This window comes from Tachypleus tridentatus, chromosome 6 (assembly GCF_004210375.1).
Source record: "Tachypleus tridentatus isolate NWPU-2018 chromosome 6, ASM421037v1, whole genome shotgun sequence".
Lineage (NCBI taxonomy): Eukaryota > Metazoa > Arthropoda > Merostomata > Xiphosura > Limulidae > Tachypleus > Tachypleus tridentatus.
In genome coordinates, this window is record NC_134830.1 from 158,179,659 (window position 1) to 158,193,233 (window position 13,575).

General features: G+C 31.3%; 1 protein-coding gene across 1 annotated transcript in view; it reads left to right on the forward strand.

Annotated features, from left to right (window-relative positions):
- Opa1 (Opa1 mitochondrial dynamin like GTPase) overlaps positions 1 to 13,575 on the forward strand; it is a 71,090-nt gene that overhangs the window by 38,155 nt on the left and 19,360 nt on the right. The window contains exons 19-23 of the mRNA XM_076509074.1: positions 6,817 to 6,909; positions 8,189 to 8,252; positions 9,273 to 9,428; positions 11,974 to 12,082; positions 12,762 to 12,901. Coding sequence (XP_076365189.1) covers positions 6,817 to 6,909; positions 8,189 to 8,252; positions 9,273 to 9,428; positions 11,974 to 12,082; positions 12,762 to 12,901 — 562 coding nt within the window. The remainder of the gene's footprint in view (positions 1 to 6,816; positions 6,910 to 8,188; positions 8,253 to 9,272; positions 9,429 to 11,973; positions 12,083 to 12,761; positions 12,902 to 13,575) is intronic.

Here is a 13,575-nt window from a genome sequence, read left to right on the forward strand (position 1 = left end):
ATTATATTGTTTTATCATGTAGAACACTAGTTCTGTTGTGTAAAATAGGATGAGTCTACTCTGTACTATATTGTTTTATCATGTAGAACACTAGTTCTGTTGTGTAAAATAGGATGAGTCTACTCTGTACTATATTGTTTTATCATGTAGAACACTAGTTCTGTTGTGTAAAATAGGATGAGTCTGCTCTGCACTATATTGTTTTATCATGTAGAACACTAGTTCTGTTCTGTAAAATAGGATGAGTCTACTCTGTACTATATTGTTTTATCATGTAGAACACTAGTTCTGTTCTGTAAAATAGGATGAGTCTACTCTGTACTATATTGTTTTATCATGTAGAACACTAGTTCTGTTCTGTAAAATAGGATGAGTCTACTCTGTACTATATTGTTTTATCATGTAGAACACTAGTTCTGTTCTGTAAAATAGGATGAGTCTACTCTGTACTATATTGTTTTATCATGTAGAACACTAGTTCTGTTGTGTAAAATAGGATGAGTCTACTCTGTATTATAATGTTTTATCATGTAGAACACTAGTTCTGTTGTGTAAAATAGGATGAGTCTACTCTGTACTATATTGTTTTATCATGTAGAACACTAGTCTGTTGTGTAAAATAGGATGAGTCTACTCTGCACTATATTGTTTTATCATGTAGAACACTAGTTCTGTTGTGTAAAATAGGATGAGTCTACTCTGTACTATATTGTTTTATCATGTAGAACACTAGTTCTGTTGTGTAAAATAGGATGAGTCTACTCTGTACTATATTGTTTTATCATGTAGAACACTAGTTCTGTTCTGTAAAATAGGATGAGTCTACTCTGTATTATAATGTTTTATCATGTAGAACACTAGTTCTGTTGTGTAAAATAGGATGAGTCTACTCTGTACTATATTGTTTTATCATGTAGAACACTAGTTCTGTTCTGTAAAATAGGATGAGTCTACTCTGTATTATAATGTTTTATCATGTAGAACACTAGTATGTTGTGTAAAATAGGATGAGTCTACTCTGTACTATATTGTTTTATCATGTAGAACACTAGTTCTGTTGTGTAAAATAGGATGAGTCTATTCTGCACTATATTGTTTTATCATTTAGAACACTAGTTCTGTTGTGTAAAATAGGATGAGTCTACTCTGTACTATATTGTTTTATCATGTAGAACACTAGTTCTGTTGTGTAAAATAGGATGAGTCTACTCTGTACTATATTGTTTTATCATGTTGAACACTAGTTCTGTTGTGTAAAATAGGATGAGTCTACTCTGTATTATATTGTTTTATCATGTTGAACACTAGTTCTGTTGTGTAAAATAGGATGAGTCTACTCTGTAATATATTGTTTTATCATGTAGAACACTAGTTCTGTTGTGTAAAATAGGATGAGTCTACTCTGTATTATATTGTTTTATCATGTAGAACACTAGTTCTGTTCTGTAAAATAGGATGAGTCTACTCTGTACTATATTGTTTTATCATGTTGAACACTAGTTCTGTTGTGTAAAATAGGATGAGTCTACTCTGTATTATATTGTTTTATCATGTTGAACACTAGTTCTGTTGTGTAAAATAGGATGAGTCTACTCTGTAATATATTGTTTTATCATGTAGAACACTAGTTCTGTTGTGTAAAATAGGATGAGTCTACTCTGTATTATATTGTTTTATCATGTAGAACACTAGTTCTGTTCTATAAAATAGGATGAGTCTACTCTGTACTAAATTGTTTTATCATGTAGAACACTAGTTCTGTTGTGTAATATAGGATGAGTCTACTCTGCACTATATTGTTTTATCATGTAGAACACTAGTTCTGTTGTGTAAAATAGGATGAGTCTACTCTGTACTATATTGTTTTATCATGTAGAACACTAGTGCTGTTGTGTAAAAATAGGATGAGTCTACTCTGTACTATATTGTTTTATCATGTAGAACACTAGTTCTGTTGTGTAAAATAGGATGAGTCTACTCTGTACTATATTGTTTTATCATGTAGAACACTAGTTCTGTTCTGTAAAATAGGATGAGTCTACTCTGTATTATATTGTTTTATCATGTTGAACACTAGTTCTGTTGTGTAAAATAGGATGAGTCTACTCTGTACTATATTGTTTTATCATGTAGAACACTAGTTCTGTTGTGTAAAATAGGATGAGTCTACTCTGCACTATATTGTTTTATCATGTAGAACACTAGTTCTGTTCTGTAAAATAGGATGAGTCTACTCTGTACTATATTGTTTTATCATGTAGAACACTAGTTCTGTTCTGTAAAATAGGATGAGTCTACTCTGTATTATATTGTTTTATCATGTAGAACACTAGTTCTGTTGTGTAAAATAGGATGAGTCTACTCTGTACTATATTGTTTTATCATGTAGAACACTAGTTCTGTTGTGTAAAATAGGATGAGTCTACTCTGTACTATATTGTTTTATCATGTAGAACACTAGTTCTGTTGTGTAAAATAGGATGAGTCTGCTCTGCACTATATTGTTTTATCATGTAGAACACTAGTTCTGTTCTGTAAAATAGGATGAGTCTACTCTGTACTATATTGTTTTATCATGTAGAACACTAGTTCTGTTCTGTAAAATAGGATGAGTCTACTCTGTACTATATTGTTTTATCATGTAGAACACTAGTTCTGTTCTGTAAAATAGGATGAGTCTACTCTGTACTATATTGTTTTATCATGTAGAACACTAGTTCTGTTCTGTAAAATAGGATGAGTCTACTCTGTACTATATTGTTTTATCATGTAGAACACTAGTTCTGTTGTGTAAAATAGGATGAGTCTACTCTGTATTATAATGTTTTATCATGTAGAACACTAGTTCTGTTGTGTAAAATAGGATGAGTCTACTCTGTACTATATTGTTTTATCATGTAGAACACTAGTCTGTTGTGTAAAATAGGATTAGTCTACTCTGCACTATATTGTTTTATTATGTAGAACACTAGTTCTGTTCTGTAAAATAGGATGAGTCTACTCTGTATTATAATGTTTTATCATGTAGAACACTAGTTCTGTTGTGTAAAATAGGATGAGTCTACTCTGTACTATATTGTTTTATCATGTAGAACACTAGTCTGTTGTGTAAAATAGGATTAGTCTACTCTGCACTATATTGTTTTATCATGTAGAACACTAGTTCTGTTATGTAAAATAGGATGAGTCTACTCTGCACTATATTGTTTTATCATGTAGAACACTAGTTCTGTTGTGTAAAATAGGATGAGTCTACTCTGTACTATATTGTTTTATCATGTAGAACACTAGTTCTGTTGTGTAAAATAGGATGAGTCTACTCTGCACTATATTGTTTTATCATGTAGAACACTAGTTCTGTTGTGTAAAATAGGATGAGTCTACTCTGTACTATATTGTTTTATCATGTTGAACACTAGTTCTGTTGTGTAAAATAGGATGAGTCTACTCTGTATTATATTGTTTTATCATGTTGAACACTAGTTCTGTTGTGTAAAATAGGATGAGTCTACTCTGTAATATATTGTTTTATCATGTAGAACACTAGTTCTGTTGTGTAAAATAGGATGAGTCTACTCTGTATTATATTGTTTTATCATGTAGAACACTAGTTCTGTTCTATAAAATAGGATGAGTCTACTCTGTACTAAATTGTTTTATCATGTAGAACACTAGTTCTGTTGTGTAATATAGGATGAGTCTACTCTGCACTATATTGTTTTATCATGTAGAACACTAGTTCTGTTGTGTAAAATAGGATGAGTCTACTCTGTACTATATTGTTTTATCATGTAGAACACTAGTGCTGTTGTGTAAAATAGGATGAGTCTACTCTGTACTATATTGTTTTATCATGTAGAACACTAGTTCTGTTGTGTAAAATAGGATGAGTCTACTCTGTACTATATTGTTTTATCATGTAGAACACTAGTTCTGTTCTGTAAAATAGGATGAGTCTACTCTGTATTATATTGTTTTATCATGTTGAACACTAGTTCTGTTGTGTAAAATAGGATGAGTCTACTCTGTACTATATTGTTTTATCATGTAGAACACTAGTTCTGTTGTGTAAAATAGGATGAGTCTACTCTGCACTATATTGTTTTATCATGTAGAACACTAGTTCTGTTCTGTAAAATAGGATGAGTCTACTCTGTACTATATTGTTTTATCATGTAGAACACTAGTTCTGTTCTGTAAAATAGGATGAGTCTACTCTGTATTATATTGTTTTATCATGTAGAACACTAGTTCTGTTGTGTAAAATAGGATGAGTCTACTCTGTACTATATTGTTTTATCATGTAGAACACTAGTTCTGTTGTGTAAAATAGGATGAGTCTACTCTGTACTATATTGTTTTATCATGTAGAACACTAGTTCTGTTGTGTAAAATAGGATGAGTCTGCTCTGCACTATATTGTTTTATCATGTAGAACACTAGTTCTGTTCTGTAAAATAGGATGAGTCTACTCTGTACTATATTGTTTTATCATGTAGAACACTAGTTCTGTTCTGTAAAATAGGATGAGTCTACTCTGTACTATATTGTTTTATCATGTAGAACACTAGTTCTGTTCTGTAAAATAGGATGAGTCTACTCTGTACTATATTGTTTTATCATGTAGAACACTAGTTCTGTTCTGTAAAATAGGATGAGTCTACTCTGTACTATATTGTTTTATCATGTAGAACACTAGTTCTGTTGTGTAAAATAGGATGAGTCTACTCTGTATTATAATGTTTTATCATGTAGAACACTAGTTCTGTTGTGTAAAATAGGATGAGTCTACTCTGTACTATATTGTTTTATCATGTAGAACACTAGTCTGTTGTGTAAAATAGGATTAGTCTACTCTGCACTATATTGTTTTATTATGTAGAACACTAGTTCTGTTCTGTAAAATAGGATGAGTCTACTCTGTATTATAATGTTTTATCATGTAGAACACTAGTTCTGTTGTGTAAAATAGGATGAGTCTACTCTGTACTATATTGTTTTATCATGTAGAACACTAGTCTGTTGTGTAAAATAGGATTAGTCTACTCTGCACTATATTGTTTTATCATGTAGAACACTAGTTCTGTTATGTAAAATAGGATGAGTCTACTCTGCACTATATTGTTTTATCATGTAGAACACTAGTTCTGTTGTGTAAAATAGGATGAGTCTACTCTGTACTATATTGTTTTATCATGTAGAACACTAGTTCTGTTGTGTAAAATAGGATGAGTCTACTCTGCACTATATTGTTTTATCATGTAGAACACTAGTTATGTTGTGTAAAATAGGATGAGTCTACTCTGCACTATATTGTTTTATCATGTAGAACACTAGTTCTGTCATGTTAAATAGGATTAATTTATACAGGGTGTTTAAAAATAAATATATCAAAAATAAAGTTGAATAATTTTAGTGTTATTTGAAATAACAAACATTTGATGTAATTACAGTTAGTAGGTTTGTGAGTTTTGTTGTATTAAGTTTTTCTTGTTTTTCTGATGACTGAACTGTTACTGGAGCATTCTATTTACAAATGCTCCCAGAGTTTTTTATTTCATGACTTCGAAAAACTCCTGACTTCTTATAAAGAGCTATCTCCCAAAAGAATAGAGTACCACCCCACTTTGCTCAAATTGTTAAACCATAGTTGTCTGAAGTATTGGATTGGTAGAGGAAGACCTGCTCGTTTGGCCAATTTAACTTTTTTAGATTTTAATCTTTGGGAATTTTCTGAAAACAAAAGTCTAAGACCTTAGAGAACTGAAACATGATTTATTAATCTACCTTATCTTGAACATTTGATTGGTTTATCTACCTTATCTTAAACAACTGATTGGTTTATCTACCTTATCTTAAACATCTGATTGGTTAATCTACCTTATCCATATGTACTGGTGTGTTGGAAGATGTTTTATCACAAGTTGAACACAGAATTATATTAATTATAGTTAATGATGAAAGATATGTAGAAGTCAATTAATTATCAAAACTTTAATTATTAGCCTACTTATCTTTATATTGAGTTTTTATTGTTATCTCAAATAACATCAAAGCTGTTCAACTTTATTCTTGGTACATTTATTTTTAAACACCCTGTATATAAATATTTGCCATCAGGTTAATCATGGCATTCTTGTGATTAGTATAATAAAATGTGTCTTAGAATGGCTGGTATGGATATTAACACTATTATTGATAAGCAAAGAACAACGTTTTGACCCTCCTAGGTCATCTTCAGGTTAAGAAGTGACTGATGTGTGTAACTGAAAGTCTTTTTAAACCTCTTTGTAGATTAATTAGAAAGCTGCTTAGATAACCATTTTCAGACATTCTATTTCAGTGAGTTACATATTAATTATGTTGTAAAATGCATATTTAAAAGATACAAAAATTTTTTGTAAAGAACTTAGAGTAAAAAAAACAAACAAATTAGGTCTCTTTAGTGATGCCATTTGAGTACACAAATTGTTAACCTTTGTTAACCTGAAGATGACTTAGGAAGGTTGAAATGTTGTTCTCTGCTTATTTATAAGTGTTAATACCCATACCAGCCGTTCTGAGAAACATTTTTATTTCAACTGGGTTTTTCATCATCACGAAGTAAAAGGAAACATCACATCTACATGTATGAATGATTTGAAGTAATTAAACAAATACCTGACAAACTCTCAAAATATTTGCTCTGTTTCAGAGCAAACTTTCTAGTTTTAATTAATCTAGTCTGATTCAGGAATCAGAATTTTTGCATTTATACAGAAGAGAGATTTATTTAGACATTAAACAGCCAGTGAATATTTTGTATTATTGGCTTAGGGAAGAAGCATTATCAAAGAAGATCTGGGATAAAATGTCTGTTCATGTGTTTGAGAACATCTATATTCCGGCTGCTCAGACTGAGAATTCAGGGTAGGTGGTCATCAAAATATTGTTTAATCTAACACTGATGTTGTAATAAAACTGGCAGAGTGTCAAATATTGAATATAAACAGTTAGTGGTTGTGTAACAAAACTGGCAGAGTGCCAAATATTGAACAGAAACAATTAGTGGTTGTGAAACAAAACTGGCAGAGTGCCAAATATTGAATAGAAACAGTTAGTGGCTGTGAAACAAAACTGGCAGGGTGCCAAATATTGAATAGAAACAGTTAGTGGCTGTGAAACAAAACTGGCAGAGTGCCAAATATTGAATAGAAACAGTTAGTGGCTGTGAAACAAAACTGGCAGAGTGCCAAATATTGAATAGAAACAGTTAGTGGCTGTGAAACAAAACTGGCAGAGTGCCAAATATTGAATAGAAACAGTTAGTGGTTATGTAACAAAACTGCCAGAGTGCTAAATATTGAATAGAAACAGTTAGTGGTTGTGTAACAAAACTGGCAGAGTGCTAGATATTGAATAGAAACAGTTAGTGGTTGTGTAATAAAACTTGCAGTGACTGATTTTAAATAGTAATAATGACTAGTTGTGTAATAGAACTGAGAGTGCTAAGTATTTAATAACTCTTATGTAACATGCTTGTAGAGGGCACCAGCTATTGAGTAGTAGCCACATACAAACATACAGTTGAAGTATGATACAAAAACCTAGAAGTTTTTATTTTTTTAATCAGGATATTATATTATTTTGCATCTATGTTTCTCTTAACGTTAATTTTGTGGTTTTACTATAATTAAATTTTTCACTTGTTATTGAGGGAACAGAACAAAACACATTCAGTTCTGATCCTTGACTGTAGCTGTTATTTGTAAGTTAAAATATTAACAGTTGAAACCTGTATAATGATTTCCATTAACCTTAGTACCATGTCTGGTTTTTATCAGACACTTTTGTAAAAATGTAACACTTCTAGTATTGCTTTTAAACTTCAAACAAAACTTTGTTTTATAAAACTTTAATAACTGTTTTAAATGTGTGTGTGATAGTTTCAGATGTACTGAGCAAAAATAAAAACAAAGTATGTTATTATATTTAATTCACATAAAGTTTTAGGAACAGTGGACCTCAAATTTGTCTTTTGATACAAGGTTCTTATTGATTTTTTTTAATCAAAGTTTCTCTTATTGGATAAGAATTATTTACGTATTGTAGTTTATTCTTATCGTAACGTTAACCGATGACAAACTGCTCTCGTAAAGTAAAGTCAAGTGTTGTTATCTAATGTCTTGAATAATGTTCTACATTCTAGTACATTTAATACAACTGTCGACATCAAGCTACAGCAGTGGGCAGACAAAGCATTGCCAAAAAATGTGTAGAGGTAAGTCACTGGTGACTATTGTGCGAAGTTTAAAACAGCAAACAGTAAAGTGAGAAAGATATATAACATTTTGATACGTGCATGTGACAGGTAAGATATTCACACTGTAGAGCTATCCCGATATTTCTACCTATTTCAGTTTGTAATACTCATTTCAACATTCACTGGCCTGGCATGGCCAGGTTGTTAGAGTGCTTGACTCACAATCTGAGGGCTGCAGGTTCAATCCCCGCCCTACCAAACATGCTTGCCCTTTCAGCCATGGGCAGGGCTGAACTACTTATTAGACACAATATGCACAGTGCCTATGAAAATTTGAGGGCCTACACAAACTGCGGGTTCGTGAAAATTTTCCTTAAAAGTTAATCTTAGAGAATCAAAAATAATAAGTGTAAAAACATGAAATACACATTTTACTGTAAAACTTTATTACATCTTTAAGTTATACGATATATTTCTGTAAATATGCATTAGTTTGCGTACTCACGCTCACGGCTGATATTTAACTACAGTGTATTAACACAAATCTATAATTTATCTAACTTTGGTTTAACTCGTATGGCTGGCAGGGCCTACAAACAGAAGGTGCCTAGGCCTTATGATCGTCTTGATCTGGCACTGGCCATGGGGATGCTATGATGTGACAGTCAATCCCACTAACTGTTGGTAAAAGACTAGCCCAATATTTGGCAGTGAATGGTGTTGACTAACTGTCTTTCCTCTAGTCTTTCATTGCTAAAACGGAGGGCTCTCACATAAGTTTGCACGAAATTAAAAAAAAACAAAAAAACAGTATTCACATGCTATTACTACTTGTGTCATATGGTACAATGATCTAAACATCGATCTAAGTTGTAATACAAGAGATTCAAAAATCTATTTGGAATGAAGTAGTGTAACATTAATTGTTAGTGATATACATCATTTTACCTTGGCTGGTTTTACTTGTAATATTTCTATCAACGTATGCAACTTGACTGAATTATTAACAATTTTGTATGAACTTGTATAGGTTGGTTGGGAAACTCTTAAGAATGAATTTAATAACATAATGGAGAAAAGAAAATTGTCCAAAGATCATGATTCCATATTTGATACCTTGACTAAAGCAGTAGTTCACGAAGCAATGAAAAGTCATCTTTGGGAAGATAAGGCTGCTGAAGTTCTGGTATGTTTGTTGAGACACTATTGTTCTTATTTTAACAGACAATCTTCCACTGTTAGAAGATCACTTATCTTCTTTAGCAATTTAATAATAGTAACAACCAACATTTTCTTTTGTTATGTCCCTAACATTTTTCTTTAACAATCAACATTTTCTATTGTTAGGTGTCTAATATTCTTGTATAACAACCAACAATTTCTATTGTTAGGTATCTAATATTCTTGTATAACACCCAACACTTTCTATTGTTTGGTCTCTAATATTCTTGTATAACAACCAACACTTTCTATGTTTGGTCTCTAATATTCTTGTATAACAACCAACACTTTCTATGTTTGGTCTCTAATATTCTTGTATAACAACCAACACTTTCTATTGTTTGGTCTCTAATATTCTTGTATAACAACCAACACTTTCTATTGTTTGGTCTCTAATATTCTTGTATAACAACCAACACTTTCTATTGTTTGGTCTCTAATATTCTTGTATAACAACCAACACTTTCTATTGTTTGGTCTCTAATATTCTTGTATAACAACCAACACTTTCTATTGTTTGGTCACTAATATTCTTGTATAACAACCAACACTTTCTATGTTTGGTCTCTAATATTCTTGTATAACAACCAACACTTTCTATGTTTGGTCTCTAATATTCTTGTATAACAACCAACACTTTCTATTGTTTGGTCTCTAATATTCTTGTATAACAACCAACACTTTCTATTGTTTGGTCTCTAATATTCTTGTATAACAACCAACACTTTCTATTGTTTGGTCTCTAATATTCTTGTATAACAACCAACACTTTCTATTGTTTGGTCTCTAATATTCTTGTATAACAACCAACACTTTCTATTGTTTGGTCTCTAATATTCTTGTATAACAACCAACACTTTCTATTGTTTGGTCTCTAATATTCTTGTATAACAACCAACACTTTCTATTGTTAGGTGTCTAATATTCTTGTATAACAACCAACACTTTCTATTGTTTGGTCTCTAATATTCTTGTATAACAACCAACACTTTCTATTGTTAGGTGTCTGATATTCTTGTATAACAACCAACACTTTCTATTGTTTGGTCTCTAATATTCTTGTATAACAACCAACACTTTCTATTGTTTGGTCTCTAATATTCTTGTATAACAACCAACACTTTCTATTGTTTGGTCTCTAATATTCTTGTATAACAACCAACACTTTCTATTGTTTGGTCTCTAATATTCTTGTATAACAACCAACACTTTCTATTGTTAGGTGTCTAATATTCTTGTATAACAACCAACACTTTCTATTGTTTGGTCTCTAATATTCTTGTATAACAACCAACACTTTCTATTGTTAGGTGTCTGATATTCTTGTATAACAACCAACACTCTCTATTGTTTGGTCTCTAATATTCTTGTATAACAACCAACACTTTCTATTGTTTGGTCTCTAATATTCTTGTATAACAACCAACACTTTCTATTGTTAGGTGTCTAATATTCTTGTATGACAACCAACACTTTCTATTGTTAGGTGTCTAATATTCTTTTATAACAACCAACACTTTCTATTGTTAGGTGTCTAATATTCTTTTATAACAACCAACACTTTTTATTGTTAGGTACCTTTTTGGTGGTGTTAAAACATGATTATAAATAATCATACTTGTCATAATGCATTAGTATATTAACTCTTTGGTTGATGTACCTTGTAGTGAATGATACAGTCAGGCTGTGATTATTTTACAGTGATTTCCATATAAACACCCAATATGTTTGTTTCTTCCATCTGGTCAGTAATAACAAGGTACAAATAAACAGTTGCATACTGTTTATTAACAGTTAATAATCTTACTAAAGTAGGACTCACTGTCTCTTTTTTACAGTCAGCTGTGTCCAACTAAATGCCCTCTAATTGTTTTTCTGAAGCTAGTAACACAACTAATTATGCCACAGTTGTCTCTTTTTACAGTCAGCTGTCCAACTAAATGCCCTCTAATTGTTTTTCTGAAGCTAGTAACACAACTAATTATGCCACAGTTGTCTCTTTTTACAGTCAGCTGTCGAACTAAATGCCCTCTAATTGTTTTTCTGAAGCTAGTAACACAACTAATTATGCCACAGTTGTCTCTTTTTACAGTCAGCTGTCGAACTAAATGCTCTCTAATTGTTTTTCTGCAGCTAGAAATACAACTTATTATGCCTCAGTTGTCTCTTTTTACAGTCAGCTGTCCAACTAAATGCCCTGTAATTGTTTTTCTGCAGCTAGAAATACAGCTTATTATGCCTCAGTTGTCTCTTTTTACAGTCAGCTGTCCAACTAAATGCCCTGTAATTGTTTTTCTGCAGCTAGAAATACAGCTTATTATGCCTCAGTTGTCTCTTTTTACAGTCAGCTGTCCAACTAAATGCCCTGTAATTGTTTTTCTGAAGCTAGTAACACAACTAATTATGCCACAGTTGTCTCTTTTTACAGTCAGCTGTCCAACTAAATGCCCTCTAATTGTTTTCCTGCAGCTAGAAATACAGCTTATTATGCCTCAGTTGTCTCTTTTCAGAGAGTGATCCAACTAAATGCCCTTCAAGACAGGTCCGTGCACGATAAGCAGCAGTGGGACTCGGCTGTAAAGTTTTTGGAAACAAGTCTGAAGGAAAGATTGCAAACAAGTTAGTTTGTTGGTTCACATTTTTTCTTTGCATGCTAGTATCTGAAAGTTGTGTGTAACATCTCAAGTTCATTCAAATTAAGCAGATATATATCATGAATATAAAAACCCAAGTAGAGTTTTTATGAAATGTGTACAGTAATTTGGGTGAAGCTGTACATTAAAAATGTATAATATTAATTCGTTTTTAACACACCATGTTATCACTCATATAGAGGACTAAAATAATCTAAATGTATAAATTTGTATAAATAACCTCATTTTAAGGACTGTAACTTATATATTATTTATGTGTCAGGCATTGATGTTAACCTACCAACTGGCAGCAAACATTAAAAAATGTATTTTGGTACCTCTCCTAATTTTCATGTTAAAATGTACTTGGTTTAAAAATGAGAAACCCACTGTTTAGACAAGAAACAGTAAACAGGGTTATTGTATTCTTTGATAGGTTGTTTAGCTCATTGTAGCTTGAAAGTGAAGACATCATAAGTGAAGCATTGTTTTATATTTTGAGTTATTAGATAATTTTATTTGTTAGCCAGGGAATGAAATAATGTCATTGTAAGCTGGTAAAAGTTTGGAATGACAAGTGTGGTCACAGACAAACTTTCAATGACTACAAAAACATTTACCATTTTGTTGTTGTTAAATAAACTGTGTTTTGTTTTTTGTTCCAGCTGAGAAACAACTAAAAGAGTTGGAAGGACCAGGGTTGAAGGAGCAGTGGTTGTACTGGAAGTATCTCACGCCAGAACAAAAAACAAGAAGGGCTGTTAAGACTGAGCTAGAAAAATTACTTAATACTGACTTTTTGGGGGTAAACTACAAATATTATTTATTAACAGTTACTTTATGGGGGTAAACTACAGATATTATTTATTAACAGTTATTTTATGGGGTAAACTACAGATATTATTTATTAACAGTTATTTTATGGGGTAAACTACAGATATTATTTATTAACAGTTACTTAATGGGGGTAAACTACAGATATTATTTATTAACAGTTATTTTATGGGGTAAACTACAGATATTATTTATTAACAGTTATTTTATGGGGTAAACTACAGATATTATTTATTAACAGTTATTTTATGGGGTAAACTACAGATATTATTTATTAACAGTTACTTAATGGGGGTAAACTACAGATATTATTTATTAACAGTTATTTTATGGGGTAAACTACAGATATTATTTATTAACAGTTACTTTATGGGAGTAAACTACAGATATTATTTATTAACAGTTACTTAATGGAGGTAAACTACAGATATTATTTATTAACAGTTACTTTATGGGAGTAAACTACAGATATTATTTATTAACAGTTACTTTATGGGAGTAAACTACAGATATTATTTATTAACAGTTACTTAATGGAGGTAAAGTACAGATATTATTTATTAACAGTTACTTTATGGGGGTAAACTACAGATATTATTTATTAACAGTTACTTTTTGGGAGTAAACTACAGATATTATTTATTA